At 38.1% G+C, this 20,379-nt stretch overlaps 1 protein-coding gene across 3 annotated transcripts in view; it reads right to left on the bottom strand.

Moving 5' to 3' along the window:
* The window catches only part of TENM3 (teneurin transmembrane protein 3), a 598,785-nt gene that overhangs the window by 437,537 nt on the left and 140,869 nt on the right, over positions 1–20,379 (bottom strand). For all 3 annotated transcript variants that reach the window (XM_058524938.1, XM_058524939.1, XM_058524940.1), the window contains exon 2: positions 455–761. In XM_058524938.1, the coding sequence (XP_058380921.1) occupies positions 455–686 (232 nt within the window). In that variant the 5' untranslated portion in view covers positions 687–761. The remainder of the gene's footprint in view (positions 1–454; positions 762–20,379) is intronic.

Here is a 20,379-nt window from a genome sequence, read left to right as displayed (position 1 = left end):
TCATGAGATGATCCAGAATAAGAATTGTTACTTCCTTATGAGGGAAAGACGAGATTCCTCATCAACAGTTCCTGTTCTCCTGGCACCAGTTTTAACTCAAAAAACAATGTCTGTGAGCACCTTCAGGAGAGTGTAAGAGAGCCCTAGAGACCTGGGTTTCAAGTTTATGCACAAACACTTGGCCATGTGCAGAATCACAAACCTCACACACAAAATGTAGAGTTGTGGAATGATTCTCTACCTGTGTTGGTACCTGTGTCTGGGGTCAATGTGCCATAGGTGGCTTTCTACCTTTAATTAAGAATACTATGTGATTATCTACTATCCAAAAATCTGAATCAGAGGATAGGACATCAAACTAAGAAAACAGTCGTGTCACCTTGAGGGGAAACAAGGGACATCTACAAGTTCATGCCATTTGAGTATGCCTTGTTTTCCTAGAACAATGACGTACCTTGTCTGGTGTACTCATCTGCTTCTCTGTGAACCAAATCCTTTACTCTGTTTCCATAAAGCAGCCGTGAGGAGTCATGATCAAAAGCTTTCAAGGTTTCACTGGAACTGTAAGACTTCTGTGTAGGTACCCTACACTCCTCATTGTCTGCTGAGGAATTAGTATACCGCCGTTCTTTCTCTCGTCTGCTCTTGGTCAGGGAGCAATAAGGCCTCCGTTCCTTCACATCCATACTTCATTCCTTCTGTGTGCACATCAGTCCTGGTTGTGACAAATGATGCTCAGGGTTCAATTCTCATTGGCCTCTCTGTAAAGATAAAAGGTTTGCATGATGTCAGCATAACATTCATCTAAAACTGACTACATCCTTCTCAATCTGGAGAATGGTGGAAAGTAATAATATTGCCTATCTAGGAAACTTGCTTTTAATAATAAATGAAAATTTGTGAAATCAGTGTAAAAATATCCTCTATTACCAGGAGTTGAGGTACACTTTCTGCTAATTTTTCACATTAATACAAAAAAAAAAAAATTAGGCTCAAATTTCACTACAGAAACCAGCTAAAACTTGGCCTCAATATGTTTCTGAAATTTTCCACAATGGAAAAGTTTTCCCTTGCAGCATTTTCTCCATTCACAAATAAATTCCTTTTCTTTTTCTTACAAAAACCTATACTATTTTTATTTCTTTTTCAATTTTTTTTTAAAAGAGCAGGAGCAAACTGAGAACTTCTTAGAAAGGAAACTTTGAAAAATGCATTGAACATTTTATTATTTTTTACAAAGACTTTTCCTTCTGAGGTCACAATTTTCATGTTTTAAGGACCTAAACATCTTGAATTGTGGAAAAAGCTGGTCCTTCCCTCAGACTCCCTCTCCTCAAAATGCATTTTACTCCCTAGAAAATGAGTTTAATCAGCACTTTCCTGATATTTAAGGCAATTCAAGTGGCTAATTTGATGGGGTAGTTTCTTACAACTGCCAGTAGCAAGAATAAGTTAGAAGGAGCAAGGAGAATTGTGTTTCTTTGCTTAGCAATGCTCTTTTTCCTGAATTTGCTGAATTGACAGGGGTGAAGGTGGGCAGAAAAGGCTCTGCTCCCTAAACTGTGGGGCTTAGAAGAGGGACAGCTGCCCAGAGCTAACCCGCATTTTAAATGTCCTCCTCTGTCTTTATTCTTTCTTTTGGTTTTCCTTTTAATCTGAAGGTCCCTGAAGGCCTGTCTTCAGCCATCAGTATTTCCCCCCACTCCACTCCTTCTTTCCTAAATTCATCTTTTGTTTGAGTGATTCCATAATCAACTTGAGACAAATGGTTCCCGGTGGCCCCAGGTCTTCTCTTTGGTTCCACATCCTTAGGGCTGTGACTTCTATTTAGATATTTTCTTCCGTGAAGCATCCCTCTCCCGGAGGGTCTGTCTCTCCCTCTTTTCATCCTTGGCTCTCATGATACACATCACAACACTCTTTAATGTGCTTCCAACGTGGAGTCTTGTAGTCGTTGCTGAATCTCCCATGGTGGCTCTGCTTACATCTACGCTGTCAACAAGTCTTGATTCTTTCTGAGCCACATTCTTACTCTTATACCTCTCACTTTCTAACTTTTGCTTTTCATGCAGCTGTAAGAAGAGCAGGGAGACTCTGAGCTGGAGTGATACAGAGTTCCAGAGCCTATGCTTAGAAACTTGTGGACTGTTCCTCCTGCTACATTTTCACCAAACTACATCCTCCCCTACCCACATTGCCAGTAAAGGTTTACCTCACTTGGGGTTCCATATTTCTCTGCTGTTGATTTGAGCTGGGCTGTTAAAAGTAGTTGCTAATATTTCAGTTGGGTTGTTGAAATGTATCTTGACTAACCTACCATTTTCTTTTTTTCCATGAATCTGATTTAAAAAAAAAAACTAGTATATTTCACTGACCCCTTCTGATTCTTTACCCCATTATTCTCTCTACAAATTCTTCCAATAGCTCTATTTTTTTTTATAATTTTATTTATTTATTTATTTTTCCCCTCAAAGCCCCAGTAGATAGTTGTATGTCATAGCTGTACGTCCTTCTAGTTGCTGTATGTGGGACTCGGCCTCAGCATGGCCAGAGAAGAGGTGCGTCGCTGCGCGCCGGGGATCCGAACCCCGGCCGCCAGCAGCGGAGCGCGCGCACTCAATCACCAAGCCACGGGGCCGGCCCCCAATAGCTCTTAATAGAAATTGTATTTCTCTTATTGTAGCTTTTCTTTCAGTTTAAGACAAGACATAATTTCAAGGTACAGTGACAGAGACTATTTTTATACAACAGGATTAAACAACACACCAATTCATTCTTTTTATTCCAACAAACAAAAGTTACTTTAGATAAATATTTGTTGAATGACTATTAGTGTGTATAAGGCTCTTTTCTCTGTGCTGAGGATACACCATTGAATGAAACAATGTCCCTGCCCTCATGGAGCATACATTTAGTGGGGGGGAAAAGTACATTCTTTCCAATATAGTGAATAAATATGTCTGAGTTCAAGGGAAATCTTGTTTCCAAAATAGTCTTGATCTCTTTGGAGGCAAGGCCATATAGACTCTCATAACTAAAAGATCATCATAAAGCTCTTAATTGACAAGAAAAATATTATAACTCAAGCATTTTTAGTAATAGAACTTTGAGATTTGAAATCATTGTAAAAGTTCCATTTCTTGCCCTAAGCTGACACCTATTTCAGAATAAATGTTGCTATATACACACATATGTAAGCATTTTTATACTTTAAAAATGGACTGATTGAAGCAAGAGAAAATTGCTTTTTTCTCTGCTGAAGTTTTGCTTCAATTCGTTAGAACAGGCTTTGGTCCACCGGCCAAATCTGACCCAACACCCGTTTTTGTATATAAAGTTTTACTGGAACACAGCACATGCATTTGTTTATGTACTGTCCTTGGCTGTGTTCATGCCACAAAGACAGAGTTGAGTGGTTGCAACAGAGACTGTAGTGGGTGGAATTGTGTTTCCCAAAAAGGTATGTTGAAGTCTTAACCCCTAATACCTGTGAATGTGACCTTTTCTGGAAATATGGTCTTTGTAGATACAATCAATCAAGTTAAGACGAGGTCATATTGGATTAGGGTGAGTCTTAAATCCAATGACTGGTGTCTTTGTAAGAGAGAGGAGAGGGAGCTATGGATACAGAGGCATACAGACACACAGGAAAGAACGCAATGTGAGGAAGGAGGCAGAGACTGGAGTGACGGAGCTACAAGCCAAGGAACGCCAACGGTTGACGGCAACCACCAGAAACTAGTAGAGGGTGTGGAACAGATTCTTCCCTAGTACTGCAGAGGGAGCATGGCCCTGTCAACAGCTTGATTTCATACTTTTTGCCTCTGGAATTGGAAGAATAAATTTCTGAGGTTTTTTTTTCTGTTTGTTTTGTTTTATGTCAGGAAGATTAGCTGACATCCATTGCCAATCCTCCTCTTTTTCCTGAAGAAGATTGGCCCTGAGCTAACAGCCATGTCCATCTCCCTCTATTTTACATGTGGGATGCCTGCCACAGCATGGCTTGTCAAGTGGTGCATAGGTCTGCATCCAGGATCCGAACCTGTGAACCCTGGGCCACTGAAGCGGAGTGTGTGAACTTAACCACTACCCACTGGACCGGCCCCTAAATTTCTGTTATTTTAAGCCATCGAGTTCGTGTGATTTGTTATTGCAGCCCTAGGAAACTAATACAGAAATCTTATGGCATGCAAAGTCTAAACTATTTGTTGTAGTAATTTATCATCATAATATGAACATCATCACTATTAAAGATGTACCCTTGTGGTAATGTTACCAATGTTTATAAATCAATACTAATTAAATGTTAATAAATTAGTAATAAAGAGATAATTTTAGATTGAGCTTTATAGAACATCTCTAGCACCAATTCTCTGAGTCTTCTTTATTTATGAAGCAATTCTAAAGTACCATAATAAATCAAAATATAGCATTCAAACATACTATCAAAGACAAAGACATTCTGATCTTAGAGATTCCAAACAATAAAAAGTCCTTTGCATCTGTCTTTCTATTTTTGTGCATAGTTCAAACTCTTCAAGGATTTAATCTGCACTGTAATGTTTTCAACTCCTGATATGCTTCTGATGGAAGTCATTGAGTTCGATATGACTTCAAAAGGCGGTTTTCTGTGTTGTCTCCTGCACTCAAGGCTGAAGATGAGAGGTGGAAAAGTGCAGCTGCTTTAGGATCACTGAGCTGTGGAAGCCCTTCAATGGTGACTGCACAGTCCCACACAAGGAAGAGGGCTGCGGTGTGCATATTCAGCATAAAGCATTTAATGAACAGGACCTTTGCCGCACCGGTGGGCAAGGCCTTTGAAAAATTAGAAAACTATTAGGAAGAAAGTTGACCAAAAACTTTTGATTGAACTGGCTGCAGCAAATACATGACAATATCAAACTGGTTTGGTTAATTTCATTAGCTCTTTGCAAAACAACTCAGTTACTAACCATAGCACTCCTCTGGAAAATACAGGTGGTCTTACAACAAATTGCGTTATTTAGTTATTGGTTTTTGCTCAATATCTTGCAAAGTATTTGAATGAATGAATGAATGGGCAGGCAGTCTCTGACTTATATAGACACTAGACTTAGGGTGATCATATCCTCTATTTCAGATATATTATTTCAACATGCTTTGAAACTTGGCCAGAAAACTTAACGTTATTTCATTGTTTCATAAAATGTTTCTAATTAATAACATTACATTGTTTCATAAAATGTTCCTAATTCCAAAGAAACATTTTTTAATTGTGCCTTTAGAAAGTAATCTGATTTTAACTGGAGTTTCTGTATCTATAAAACCCTTGATGACAATGATTACTATTTGTCAGGCCTATAACAAACATCTCTAAAATCATCTGTACTTCTAAAGTTCCATGAGCTTATGGGTCTATCTAGCAACTGACATAAAAACAAATATCCAAACCCAAAGGATTAAATAACCTGTTGGTCAAACTCACTCATGCTTCCATTGTTATTTATTTTCTGTAAGAATTACAAATTCCTGAATGTTACCTTAAATATTTTCTGCATAGATTGTCCTCTTATCTTCATAATAGTTCGGAAAAGCTCACCCAAAAGAATAAGCAGATTTCAGAGAAATGCTAATTTATCCCAACATATTTCAGATTAAAGATCTAAATTAAGTTCTTTGTACACAATACCAAGAAATTTTTGCCTTTTGTTATTCACAATTCATATTTTCCCTAATAAGTTAGTATTTATGATTTTATTACCAGTTATGTTAATCAAACATTAAATACAACTTTGCACACCATAAGAATTTCAAAGTATTTCCTTTACTGAATAGCGGGATTAATGTCACTTGAACTCAAGAAGAAATCAATTGCTATTGTTCATTTTAGAGAAAATTTTGTTTCCTGAGGCAAATTTACAAATCAAAGAATTGAAATAATTAAGTCCAAAAATAAACTCATATTATGGTGATTTTTCTTTGTAATGCTAAATTCAAACACAACTAAAAATTGAGCTTAGATTTTCAAACAGAAGACTGCAAGTGAATTTAGCTATCATATTTGAGGCACAAAGTTAAAACACAAACAAAACTGTGAAAAGAAATATAAGGAAAGGGGAGTCTACTGTGAGAAACAAAAGTGATGCTTGTTGAGAAGATATAGGTACAGAGAAAAATAAATACAGTGAATAATTAGTGGTTAAGAAGGTTAAAACAAGGCAGGAAATACAGAGAATATTTGATAGCAATAATAAATAAGAAGTCGACTTCTGCTTCCAGCCAAGATGGAGTAACAGGAACTGGGTTTACACTACTGTCTAAAATAGCAACAGGGCCCGCCCCATGGCTTAGCGGTTAAGTGCGCGCGCTCCGCTGCTGGTGGCGCAGGTTCGGATCCCGGGTGCGCACCGACGCACCGCTTCTCCGGCCATGCTGAGGCCGCATACCCCCTGTCCCACATACAGCAACTAGAAGGATGTGCAGCTATGACATACAACTATCTACTGGGGCTTTGGGGGGGGAAATAAGTAAATAAAATCTTTAAAAATAAATAAATAAAATAAAATAGCAACAACAACAAGATAGACAAAATACATGAAACAAAGTTTTCAAGATATTGCCAGAAGCAATGAAGGATAGTTGAATCTTGAGAAATGGGAAACAAACAAGATGAGCCCTTGATTATCCCTGCTCACTGCCTTGAGAGAGTTTCTGGGCACAGGGAGGAAGAACCTAGGAAGAGCCCAGCAGACTTCCTAAGTTAAAGAGACAGAGCTGAAAGTTTGGTGGAACAGATGGTAAGAATTTGCAGGACAAATTGCTGGAGAAAAGACAGCTGCATGGAGAAAGAACTCGAGAGGTCTGCAGAGGGTCCTTCTTGAGCATTCAGCAGAGTACTGATCAGTAGATGTGCAAGGAGACTACTGAAGGCCAGAGAAAGAAGGATTTGAAAGGATTAGAGCAGAGTTTCTAAGTCTCATCACTGCTGACATTTTAGATGTAAAAGTTCCTTTTCATTGGGGGCTATCCCATAGTAGGATGGTTAGCAGCACTCCTAGCCTCTACCCACTAGATACCAGTAGCACCCACAGTCATGACACTAAAAAATATCTTCAGACATTACCAAATGTCCCCTAGGAGCAAAATTACCCCTCTAAAGAACAATTACAGGGAATGGTATCTAGAGCTCACGCAGGGCCAAGAATAGTGTATATTCCCATCAGCCAGACTGGAAAAACCTCATAATTTATTAGGCAGTGTACTCAGAAAAGTCATGCCTCAGCTGTGGGGAATAATTAGCACTAGACTAAACATTGTTCTGGTCTCATCTAAAAAAATCTTAAAAGCAAGACCAGAAAGGATCAAACTGTTTCCAAGTACTTAATTATCCCATAACAAAGCTCCAGAACACTACAGGAATGTAAAAATACCCAGCACTCAACAAGCAAAATCCACAATGTCTATCATCCACTCAAAGATTATTTGACATACTGAGAAGCAGGGAAATAATGAGGAGAAAAATCAATCAATTGAAACTGATTCAGAACTGACCTAGGTGTTAGAATTAATAGACAAGGACATGATAATAGTCATTATAATCATACTCCATATGTTCCGAAAATTAAGTGGAGACATGGAAGATACAAAAAGAAGACCCCAATAAAACTTCTAGAGATGAAAACTACCATGTTTGAGATGAAAAACACACTGGATAGGATTAATGACAGGTTAGACATTGTAGAAGAAAAAGTTAAAGAACTTAAAGATATAGTAATAGACGATATAGTAATAGAAACTATACAAAATGAAGTACAGAGAAAGAGAATAAATAAATACATCATCAGTGAGATGTAAGACTACTTCAAGAGGCCAATATAGACGCAATTGGAGTCCCTGAAGGAAAAGACAGAGAGGAGTGAAGAGAAAAAATTTTGAAAAAATAATAACTGAAAAATTCTCAAATTTGATAAACACTATAAATCCACAGATCCCAGAAGCTCAACGAACCCAAAGCACAAAAAATGTAAAGAAAATTATACCAGGCATTTGATTATGATTAAAATTGTTCAAAACCAGTAACAGAGAAAGTCTTAAAAGCAGACCCAGGAAAAAAGCAGACCCACGTTACATACAGAGTTTTTTACTGGAAATAATGTAAGTAAGAAGTCAGTAGAGAAACGCCTTTAAAGTACTGAAAGAAAAAAATCTGTCACCCTAGAATTCTATACCCAATGAAAATATCTCTCAAATATGAAGGGGAAATAAATACCTTTTCAGACATACACAAGTTGATCACCAGTAGACTCTCATTACAAGAAATGTAATAGAAGCCCTCTAGGCAGAAGGAAAATTACATCAGATAGAAATGTGGATATGGATCTACACAAAGGAATGAACAGCACTTGGAAATGGTAGCTATCTGGTTAAATATATAAGACATTTTTCTTATTATTTAAATCTCTTTAAAAGAGAGATGACTGTTTAAACAAAAATCATAACAATGTATTGTGGATTTTATAACATATGTGTAAGTAAAATGTATTGCAACAGTAGCATAAAGGAAGGGAGGGGGAAATAGAAGTAAACTATTGTAAGGTTTTTATACTATATGTGAAGTGGCATAATATCACCTTATTGTGTTATACTAAAGACGTATATTTTTAGATGTTATACTAAAGCAACCACTAAAATAACAAAACGAAGAGTTACAGCTAATAAGCCAACAAAAGAAATAATGGAATCATAAAAAATGAAAGCATAAAAAATATTCAGCTAATCCAAAGAAGGTAGGAAAAGAAGAACAAAGAACATATGGGACAAATCAAATACAAAGAGCAAGATGATAGACTTAAATCTAACAAGGCCAATAATCACATTAAATGTAAATGGTGTAAACACCCCACAAAATGCAGAGATTTTTCAGATTAGATAAAAAAAATTATATGCTGCTTCCAAGAAACAAAAAGACACAAATAGGTTAAAACTAAATGGATGGAAAAAGAGAAACCTAACCATGTTAATAATCACATTACATATAAAAATAAATGATCTACATACACAAATTAAAAGGCAGAGATTGTCAGATTGGATGAAAAAGCAAGAAAAGACCAGTGGGAGGAACACTCAGCATTAATTCAGAAGAATGTGGGGGCTCTACATGCATTGACATGGAATTGAGCACAAAGCCTAGTGATCATTAATTTTTTTATTCATTCATCATACATGTCAGGCATAGTGAGAGGCACTGGGAATGGAGTAATGAACCCTCTTTCAGTCTGAAAGGGGAAAGAGAAAGTTTAAATAATTAATCACACAAATAAATATACAATTAAAAATGTAACAAATGCTGCAAAACATTGCAAGTTGCTAAGAGAGAGACTAGGAGGTGGGGTCTAATTGAGACAGAGAGCCAAAAGAAGACCCCTCTTAAATGACATTTAGGTTGAGACCCACAGGATAAATAGAATTTAGCCTGGTCACAAGTATGTGTGTCACAGGGAAAGGGCTGACAGTAGAACAGATCAGGCTGAGAGAAGAACGTGTTCAAACACCTGGCGGCAGGGAAGAGCTTGATGGACAAATGCCAACAGGGCAGGGCAGAGTGAGTGAGGAGAGATGAGTCCAGAGGGAACTTAAGGGCCAGATGCACAGCTTCATAGGACAGGCTAAGCAGGTTCGTTCACGTTCCACCAATAATGGGTGGAATATGAGAGTTTTAAATAGGGCATTGGCATGATCCATCAGATTTACAGTTTGGAAAGATTCCCAGGGCTGAAGTGTGGAGAACAGGGAAGAGGGAGATCCGGAGCAGAAACAAGAAAACTTGTTGGCAGATTTTTGCAGAAGTCCAGGCAAGAGAATGACAACTTGGACTAGGGAGCCTGAAATGGCAGTGGAGATTTAGCGAAATGGACAGATATGAGAGAGAGAGGTGGCATCAGCAAGACTGGTGATGGGCTAAAATGAGAGCGAGGAATTGGGAGTGACTACCAGGTCACCGGCTTGAGTGGATGGATAAAGAGGACCATCTACTGAGATAGAGAGAACGGAAGGCCATCCCTCAACACTATTTAATGCACATTCCCAATTCTTGCTTTTCTTTCATTTAAAACATGTATTAAGCAGTAATATTTGTTCTTTGTGAAAACTAGAAAATACAGATAAGTGCAGCAAAAGTCACGAAAATTGTTGTCCTCTTAACATTTTAGTGTTCACCTTTACAGACTTTTTCTATGTGTGTGTGTGTATGAACATACGTGTCATATATATATTTAACATAGATGTTGTAAGCCATTTTTATGTAACATATTGTGAACATTTTCATGTGCATAGATATATATTTATGTCTTTAAAAAATAATAAATAGGAGGCTTACTATTTTTAAACTCAACTGTTCTTCACGATTTAGCATAGATAGCAAATATGCAAACTTAAATAATGAAACAAATAGGAGCATTACTAAAATAGCTCCTGCATAAGTGTGAATACTGGAAAATTTTTAATTGAAAAATATATAGAACAGTGCCTTAGGCTATAAGAAAAGTGGCTTAAATCTGATCAAATCATTAAAAATTCTTTCAAAATTCCTTATATGTAGAAGGAAACAAAAACTGGAAATGATCAAAAAAGAAAAACCATGGATAATGAAACTAAATTACCCAAGAATGTAAAGTGGGAATATATTCTATGATTTAAAAACAAATAAAGCAATTCACTTGCAGAGTTTGAAATTAAAAGTGATTCTGGTTTTCCTGATAAAAATTATAGACAATAGGTAATATAACGTAATGGTAATACATATTAAGACAGTAATATAGTCTGTGATTGCAAGGGCGTGAGAAACTGGAGGGAGAAGGCCATAATCTCCATACTTAATGTAGATGGGAAAAGGCACTTTAGAATCCAATACAGCTGAGCCAAACGCAGCTTTCCTACCCTGCAGACCTGCAGGGTAAAGTGTAAATAATATCTCTCAATTTGTCTGCCTGCCTAGATCAACCAATATCCATCATATCTATTTAAGCATTTTTATGATGGTTTAAACCAGAACCCTGAATATAGAGGCCACCATTTTATTCACCCATGCTTCAGCACGAGCCAGGCCTTTGACAATTTTGCCAGTAATACTATCTGGTTCAGAGGGAAAATCAAGGAAACCGCTATGTATCATGTAGATGATACTGTGTTATCCAAATGGCCTCAAATAGACACTAGGTAAAAAACAACCCAACTCTGTATTGTTCTGATTGAACCGGGTCGTGGACTGCCAAGCCACCTTCAAACTAACGTGCCCGTCTTTGAGCCGTAGTCAAATACACAATAATAACAATAACCTCCATTTATTAAACACTTTTTCATGCTAGGTATTTTACACATTGCATGTCTATTTCTAACAATGGCTCATCAAGTTTGTGTGATTTACCTGTTTTACAGATGAGGAAATATGAGAAATTAATACAAATGTTCAAGTCAGACAACCAGCGAGTGGCTAGGCTGGGGCTCACTCCCATTTGGTACTCTTCTATTTATTTCTCTGAAATGTTGCCAAACTATAAGACCTGTGTAGCAGCAACCCCGAATTCAAAGCTTTAGTCTTAGTGAGAAAAAAATAAGCAAGCCTTCCAGATGGCTTAAACACAGCTATAGCTTGCTATATCATAAAAGTGACTCAAAGATGGGTATTACTGACCCGGTGACAGTTGGGAAAGCTGTGGGCAACAGGAGGATCTTCTTAAATGAAGAGCTAATATTATTTCCCTAAGTGCCTGGCATATTCCTCTCTTTAAGAGTGGACATAAAAGCTCCTTGATGAATTATTAATTTCAATCTTGATTGTTTATTGAGTGCTTAAAATATGCCAGGTGCTTTACATACATGACCTCGCTTAATCCTCACGGCAACCTTGCCAGGTAAGAATTATAAAGCTCATTGTCACCTGCGAGAACTAAGGCCCAGAGAGATTAATTGACTTGTCCAGGGACACAGAGTCAGGAAGTAGCCAAGCAGAATTTGAACACATTTCATTTTAATTCCAAATCTGTACTCTTAACCACTAGACTATACTTCCAAACCTTAGAACCAAAAGGGGATTGAAGCAATAAAAAAACAAAGTTAAAAAACAAAGAGAGAGGGAGAGAGAGAGAGAAATGACAACAAAGAGTTTGACAAACTGTGTCAGGATGTCAACAGGTCCAGTATTAACAAAGTTAAGGAAGGTTGTCATATTGAAAATACCATGATAATTAAATATACAGAGATCACAGTACTGGGGAGGCCAAAGTAAAAGCCCAGTGAAATTCAAGTGAGGAATAAGAAAGGTGGAAAATTCAAGACCAAGTTAAAAAGATAAAATATTTTGGAAATATTTTAAAGCTTCTTCTTCAGGGAAAAGACAATTAAGGAAGAAATAAACGATACCTCATTGTGATATTACGTGTTTCAGAGGAGAACACAGTCACAATTCCTCTTGCTTGTCTCCCATCCCATGTGGTTTAGTTACCAAAGGAGAGATCCTCTTCTACATCATGGCCATCAAGGTCATACGAATTTTTTTTTGTATTTCCCAGAATAAATACTCCTCTCCCATGTTTGTTTCCCAGGGGTTCAGATGGAAAAGACCCCAATCCTGGGGTCAAGGAACTGCCTACACAGAATCTCAGTGATTGATTCAGGAATAGAGATGTGACCTAACTCAGGCCAATAAAGTCAGCTCCAGGGCATGTGACAAAACTATTGGGAATGCACCTACTCAAAACCAGTGAATGTGGAGTTGCTGGTCTGGGAACATGAAAACGTGAAGCTTGTTTACATTTTGCCACCATGTGGAGAAAGGCTGTCTGCCATTGGAGTCTACGTCGAAGAAAGACCATAGAGAGAGAGAAATATGATTTTGAATCAACAAGTTATTACCCTGATATTTCAACCAAAAAAATCTATAGTAATTCAACTAGAGTGGAAATATAGGAAATTTGATCCGATAGATCTATGTCTAAAGTCTAGCTCCACTATTTACAATTTATGTGACTTATAACCTTGGACAGGTTACTTAAACTCCCTGAGATTTGGTTTCCTGTATTTCAGTCTTTAAAATGCATATGACAATATCTTTCCTATGAAGATATTATGAAGATTAAATGAGATATAGTTTTAAAAGCATAGTGATTGGCACAAATCATAATGTCTACTTGATAAGGGCCAGTTATAATTAAATCGAAAAACATCGTTCAGTGTCCAAGAACAAAATCATGTCATTAGGTTTATCTGAGGATGCGGGGATGGGAAAAACATATAAAAGTTCAGTCCTCTAATGACTGAGAGCAAGGGGTTTTACTTCTGTAGTGTAATTGGTATTTTGCTAAAATGTTTGAATGGAATTTGGGTTTTGCATTTTTATGAGCATATTCAGAAATACTAGGTTATCAAATGAAAAAAAAAAAAGTTCCCAGCCCAATAATTTCAAAATGATTTCATCTATAACATTATCCAAATATTTACATCTTAGTGGTAGAAAGCAGGAGGCAAACACGAAGGACTTTCAAGAGAAGCAATGAAACTGTTTAAGAGTCTCACAATTGAAAGAACTATGTGAGGTTTATTTTAGTAACAACTAGGTGGAGACCTGATAACTACCAACAAGTATGTGGAGAATAAAGGATAAGCGCAGTTATTCATGCCTCCATAGCCCACAGGCAGAATTACTAAAATAAACATATCCTCTGTCTACAGTCCACCAGATAGATTTCGTCTCAGTCTGAAAAGCCCCAAACCAGCCAAATGGCACCTTCTTCACAGACCCCTGGAGAGCAGGAAATTCTGGTTCTGTGCTGGAGGTGAGGGTCTCGCTCAACGTGGCACCTTCTTGTGGAGCCAGGAGGAAGACATGCACAGAGAGAGTCCCACATCTCCCTCCCTCCTTCAAGTGGTGAAGCTCTAAGGGGATAGGTCAATCCCAGAGTTGCTTCAGCGTTTCAAAATGTCTTTGGATTCAGCCTAGTGTTTGATTTGCCCAAAGAACTATGGAAACTCTCCTAAGCTTGCCATGGACACGTAGGGGCTGGGTCAGGTCTAGACTCAGTTCCTATGAGTGTGGGAAAAAGGACCAACGTTTTCATAGCCAGTCTGGCAAATAGTCTCTGCACTTACTCTAGAGGGTTCAATTCTCTTTAATATTTTTCTTCTTTGGTGTTTATTGTTTGTTTTTCAATGAATTTTAATGCAACACTATCAGGACATATAAATATGCTGGACATGGTATAGGCTGACATAGTAATATAATGTTTTGTCATTTCAAGTTTAGTTACACACCTTAAAATGCATATGTATAATACACTCAAATATTATGACCTTGTATAAATGCTGCCAAATAGTCAAGTAAAAATAGGAAAAGTATATCCAATTAATCAGCTGAATGTTTTATATCATAAAGACAAACGTGTGCATAATTTATAATGTTTACAAAAAAATTTTATGAGTCAGGTACACATGGCCTGACCCAGGCCTACCTTGTCAGGGGCACCTGCTGAGGGGTGAGTGGGAGCTGCAATCCAGCCCACACTCTGTTGTTGCCCAGCCCAGCGGCCCACAAGGAGGCCGTGTCTGCTTAAAAGAGGCCCCTTTCAATCATTAGCATAAATGCTCTGGAGTATGTGGCCCAATGGAAAAAATAGTTTTCATGCTGTGACTACTGGTAGTTATAAGCTGAGGCACAGTATTAAAATGGGCCTATGCAGCAGATGAAATTGTCTTCTTCTCAGATGTCTGCTGAAGTAGGATTCTTTCAACGAACTTCCTGACCACCAAAGGGCAGTGCAAGCAAAAGTGTTCCAAGAGGCACAGAGAGAAATCCATTTCCTTGGCTTCCCGTTGACTGTCTGCCAAGTAGAGAAGCTGGACTTTTGCCACTGTATTTCATACCTTGGTGATGTAGTCTAGACAATTGCTAAAAACCACACTTTCAAGGTAAGCTAGTAAATTGTGGCTACTCAATAAATATTAAACCGCAACAATAATTTGGAATAAGTCAATTTGGTCTGTGTTCCTTGAAAGAAAGGCATTACTAAAATGCAATAGTCACTGTTGAGAAAATATGATCTAATTTTGGCTACTGTGGCTTTGCTTTAAAATAATTTAACTTGCTATTCATCTCATTACAAAATAGTTATGATATCAGTTAATAGTTATAGTTATAATCCACATGCCAGGAGGATTTGAAATTAATTTGGATGGAGCACTAAGGAAAGGACTCCAATTTATGAAAACATCTTCCTTAGGTGAGTGCTACTGGACTTTTCCATCACTCTCCCAACTGGACATGAGCATTTCTGTCCTAGTCCAAGAGCAGTATTTCTGCAACCAGGAGGTATATTATTTTAATACTCATTTAATTTTTGGTCCCTCTACTTCTAGCTACTGGTAGGGGGCCAATTAGCTCTGATTACAATAATTATTTTGCATAATGGACAACTGTGACCTGTGAACCGACTGAGACCAACCCAATTTCATGTGGGTAACCAAGTAGTAATGACTACTAGTTATTATTAGTCTAGATTGCCTTCCTTTTCCCCTGCCCCAACCTCTTCCTCCTTCACAATCACCATCAGTATGACACAGCAACCCCACTTTGGAAAGAAGAAATCGTGAATATAAAGATTTCCATGATTATTTCCAGAAAATAGTGGCATTTCATTGGATTATTTCTCCAGTATACAGTAGTAAACATGTAATGTGGAATATATTTTAATTGCCGTGATGTAAATGAGACTTTGGGGTCATGTTACAGAGTGTTAACTGAAAGATCCAGCTAGGACTTGAGCATGCCTGCAGGCCTTTTAAATTGTTATGGGAAATTGCAGCTTTCAATTGAGTAGTTTCAACACTGAGCTCCCCTAAGGCTTATTACAGTTTGGCAACATGATGCCAATTTCAACTAATGTACATAATGCTTTTTTCCTCTCATAGTTTACCTACAGAACCTTTCTAGCACGTACAATTTGAAAACCATGAAACACTAGGCAGATGAAGAGCTACGTAACTGAGGCAACTATGATGTTATTGGCAGAAGTCCTCAGGTACTATAGGACTGCACTCAGATGGAGTTCAGAAAACCATGAGTATCCAAATATTGGTCCAATGCTAATAAATAGCAATAAATAGAAAATATCCAAATTATTATAATTTAATTTCCCATTAAAATATTTTGTTATAAACTCTACATAAGAAATGCATCTAATAATTCAAGAAAGATCAAGTAAATATCTAGAAGATTAACTTATGATAGTAAGACATTTATAAAATCTATTATAATTTATAAACATTATCATATATGCTCTAATAGTAAGTTGGCTGTGAAAGCCTGGGTCCTTAAGTATGAACCACTAAAAACAGAAAATGTATCTCAAATGTAAGTATGGCTTACTCTCACATCAGGGGTTGGACTAGGGGACTCCCTTCTCTTGGGAGTACTTCATGTAGAAGTACAGGTCTATGTAACTTCCTGGAGCGGAAAGGAGTAGATGAGCCAGATTCCCCACTGCCTGAGTAGACCGAGCCTGGCACAGCCAGACCCTCTTCTCGTGACATATCTGAGCCCACAGTGCAGAATCCTTCACAGCAAGGGTGAGAGATGTGCCCACAGTTGTTGCTGTTGGTTCCGCTTTAGCCTTCCCCAAATGGCTTGGATCATACGCTCTTTGGTCAGATCTGCAGAACTTGGGGAGCTAATAATAATGTTATAAGAACTCTTTTCCCTCCTACTCTTACCAAACTGCAGTACATCTAGGATGGCAGCCATTTCCTTCAAAGCCCTCCAACAAGGCATGAAAGAGGTTCCTGTGAAGCAAGCACCCATATCAAACTGCCATTGGGTATTTCTACCCGGCCATACACAAAGGACTTGGTGTGCACATTTAAAATTCTGATGGGAGTTATCCTTCTATCCAGGCCAAGGCAGAAAGGCAGAAAAGAGCAGCTTTGCAGAAGCAAAGCAGTGTAACCAGGGAACAGAACTGGGGCACAAATCTGAAGAACCTAGTTAAAAAACTGTAGTAAAAGAGGATAAATTATGGCCAAAATGTCTGTAAACTAAATACCATCAAAATCCAGATTCTGAATAATAAAACTCTTCCACATCCCTGAGGATGGCTCATTGAAGAACGTTCTATTGGTCTGATGACACCTAATTTTCTAGCTCAGCAAATTCTCCACAACACTGTTCCCGGCATATTTTGAAATACTAAACATTTTGGTGGCACGTTGAAAGCAATAAAAGACTCAAAACAGAATTGAAAATTCATCCACAATCACAATGCGATTATTCCTACGGTAAATCAATGCCTCGCAGTGTCAATAAAAGGATACAAGCATCTCTGTTAATCATACTCTTCACTCGTTGGCCCTGCAGGACTTTTTATTTGGTAACAACCTGTTGCTTTTTGAGTAGAGCTGTTTATTGCCCCGACTATATCCTCTTCTATACGTTCAGGCAGAACGCTCACATGTTTCAGTAAAAATGTAATAATTCCTGGAGGTGGCCTGCCCATGCAATACTCGGTGCTAGCCAAGGCTACCATGTTCAAACCAGCGCAGCTCAGCTTTCTGGATGCTAGACGCCATCAACCTGTGTCTTCTTGGTGCAGCAAAAAAATCTGACAAACTGATCTCAATGTGGTGGCACCTCTTATTCATGTTCAGCACACGAATAAGCCAAGGCACAGTGGTCGAAACTACTGTGGGGCAATAACAGATCTAATCAACCCCACAGGTTCTCTGGTCTGTGTCCATGTGAACCAGTTTTAAGCTATGTCATTCCTGTTCCAGAATGAACACTATTTTGGTTTTAACAGTTGAGAGGTGGGAGAGCACTGGTTGTAACTAAAGTTCTGCTGTGCCATCATTTTCTGTTCTACTCCACACGCTTCTCCACTTCAAAATTCACAGTCACCTCATCCCCAAAACCCTCTGTTATTATCTACCTTTGTGTCTTGCACATAGTAGGTCTTCAATAATCAATAATGTTTCTTGATTTACATGACCTTTGATGTTCCAAAAACCCAAATGAGACAATAGAGTTGATTTTAATAGAAAAATAAAGTCTCTTAAAAGAGAAAAGATGAGCCAGCCCTGATGGCCTAGCGGTTAAAGTTCGGCATGCTCCACTTCGGCAGCCCGGGTTTGGTTCCAGGGCATGGAACTATACCACTTGTCTGTCAGTGGCCATGCTGTGGTGGCAGCTCACATAGAAGAACTAGAAGAACTTCCAACTATACACAACTGTGTGCTGGGGCTTTGGGTGCGGGGAGAGAAGAAAAAAAGAGGAAGATTGGCAACAGATGTTAGCTTAGGGCGAATCTTCCCCTGCAAAAAAAAAAAAAAAGAGAGAGAGAGAAAAGATAATATAATATTGTCTTCAGGGCATCTCTCATTTGCCACTACTGGATTTAGTTGATTTGCTTTTGTGTATTTTTTTTCACTATCCCCAACAGTCTTCATGCTCTATTTCAGATTTTCCTCTTGAATAATAGGAATGTGATGACCTAGCAAGGAAGCTATCATCACAAAATCATGCTGTAACATTCATATGTCTCCATGACTCTTATTATGGTAAAATTTATATCTGGAAAAATAATGGCTGCACAGAATATTCTCATTATAATCATACAGTAGAAAAACAAAGGGAGAAACCTTCAAATTAAAAATTAAACTGTTAAACATTCCAATATATAGTTAACCTGAGGATTCTATAGCCCTGGGTTGCATAAAAAGTTGCCAAATAGAGACTAAAAGAAGTTTAATGGACAGAGCCAAAATTTATTGAGCACTCAGTAAATGTTCATTTTTCTTGCATTATCTCATGTAATTTCTACTACAGACTTATGAGGTGGGTTCTTTTATTAATCCTCTTTTACAGATGAGGAAACCTAGACTCAGAGAAATGAAGTAACTCACTCACGTTCACACAACTGCAAAGTAGCACACCTAGGGCTAAAATCCAGACCTGCATGACATAAAATCTGTGCATCAGACCATGACACTACGTTGAGTATGAGGGCAGGTACATGAAGTAACATTAGGCAAGATAAAATGGTGGATAATATCAATTCTCCTGCTTTACCCTGAAAGCTTTTAAGGCAAAGATGATCATCTGCAGAAGTAACAGAAATATTAGTCTTATGTCATAATATTGCTCAGCGGGGCTTTGGTAAAATCCTGACATCTGATAGCACCTAGTGGAGCAATCAGTCGGTGACGTGTCCCAGCATAGTAACCAATGTGTGAAATCACAGAGATGATAAGGCAATGCGCAAACACTAGAGCTGGTGCAAATAATTTCAGCTATTAATTTTCCCACTAAGTAGTGATGAAAAGTACATATACTAATTTCAACAAAGTATGTTTAAATGAAAAACAAATTCTACCCGTGGTTTATGGCAGAGTTTAGGAGAGAAGCAGGTTCATGAGTGAAATTAAGATAGGTTCCCATCACCGTGAAGGCCGCAATTCACATAACTGATCACCCATAAAGCCTATTACAAACAAACACTAAGAAAAACTCAAAAAGCATATAAGAGTGATGAAATTTCCACCTCAATGACTGATAAAGTGAGATATATCAAAAGTCAACTGAGCTGGAAAAATGACAAGCTGTGAAGAGGTGCTTAGGATGATATGTGTTCAGGATCCTCCATTAGTCAAAGTGATGACTCTCAATACATGGATATTTCAGGTCCTCATACCTGGAATCTCAGCCCCTAATGACAGAAGTCTGTCTTCTCACATAAAAATTAGAAAGAATGCTTCCAAAGCCAGCACTCTCTGGGAAAAATGACTTGTGGGATGAACAGCTCTCAATTCGAACCTTAAGAAAGCCGTGAATATCCTTCCATCTTAGAATTAGATAAAATACAAATTTATCACCTGATCTTTAAATATTGTTTTCAGAACTAGGTTCGTGACTTCAAGTTTTATATCTTCTTTTACCATTGCTTTGGGCCAACCGTAATTAATGATGTTTCCATTTAACTTTTTAAGGAAAAGACATTCAGTTTTGCTAAAGGGAGAATGTTGCGGAGATAGAAAAGGAAACTAGCTGTCAGATTACCAAATATCCTATGCTATCTATCTTACTTTTAAAACGGTTACGGGCCGGCCCCATGGCTTAGCGGTTAAGTGCGCGCGCTCCGCTGCTGGCGGCCCGGGTTCGGATCCCGGGCGCGCACCCACGCACCGCTTCTCCGGCCATGCTGAGGCCGCGTCCCACATACAGCAACTAGAAGGATGTGCAGCTGTGACATACAACTATCTACTGGGGCTTTGGGGGAAAAAATAAATAAATAAAATTATAAAACGGTCACAATGTGAACTCTTAGCAAAGAGTTCAAGAGCTGCCTCCTGAACGGGGGCGGA

This window comes from Diceros bicornis, chromosome 29 (genome assembly GCF_020826845.1).
Source record: "Diceros bicornis minor isolate mBicDic1 chromosome 29, mDicBic1.mat.cur, whole genome shotgun sequence".
Taxonomy (NCBI): Eukaryota; Metazoa; Chordata; class Mammalia; order Perissodactyla; family Rhinocerotidae; genus Diceros; species Diceros bicornis.
The sequence above is the reverse complement of the archived record's forward strand: the minus strand, read 5'-3'. Positions and strand labels throughout refer to the sequence as shown.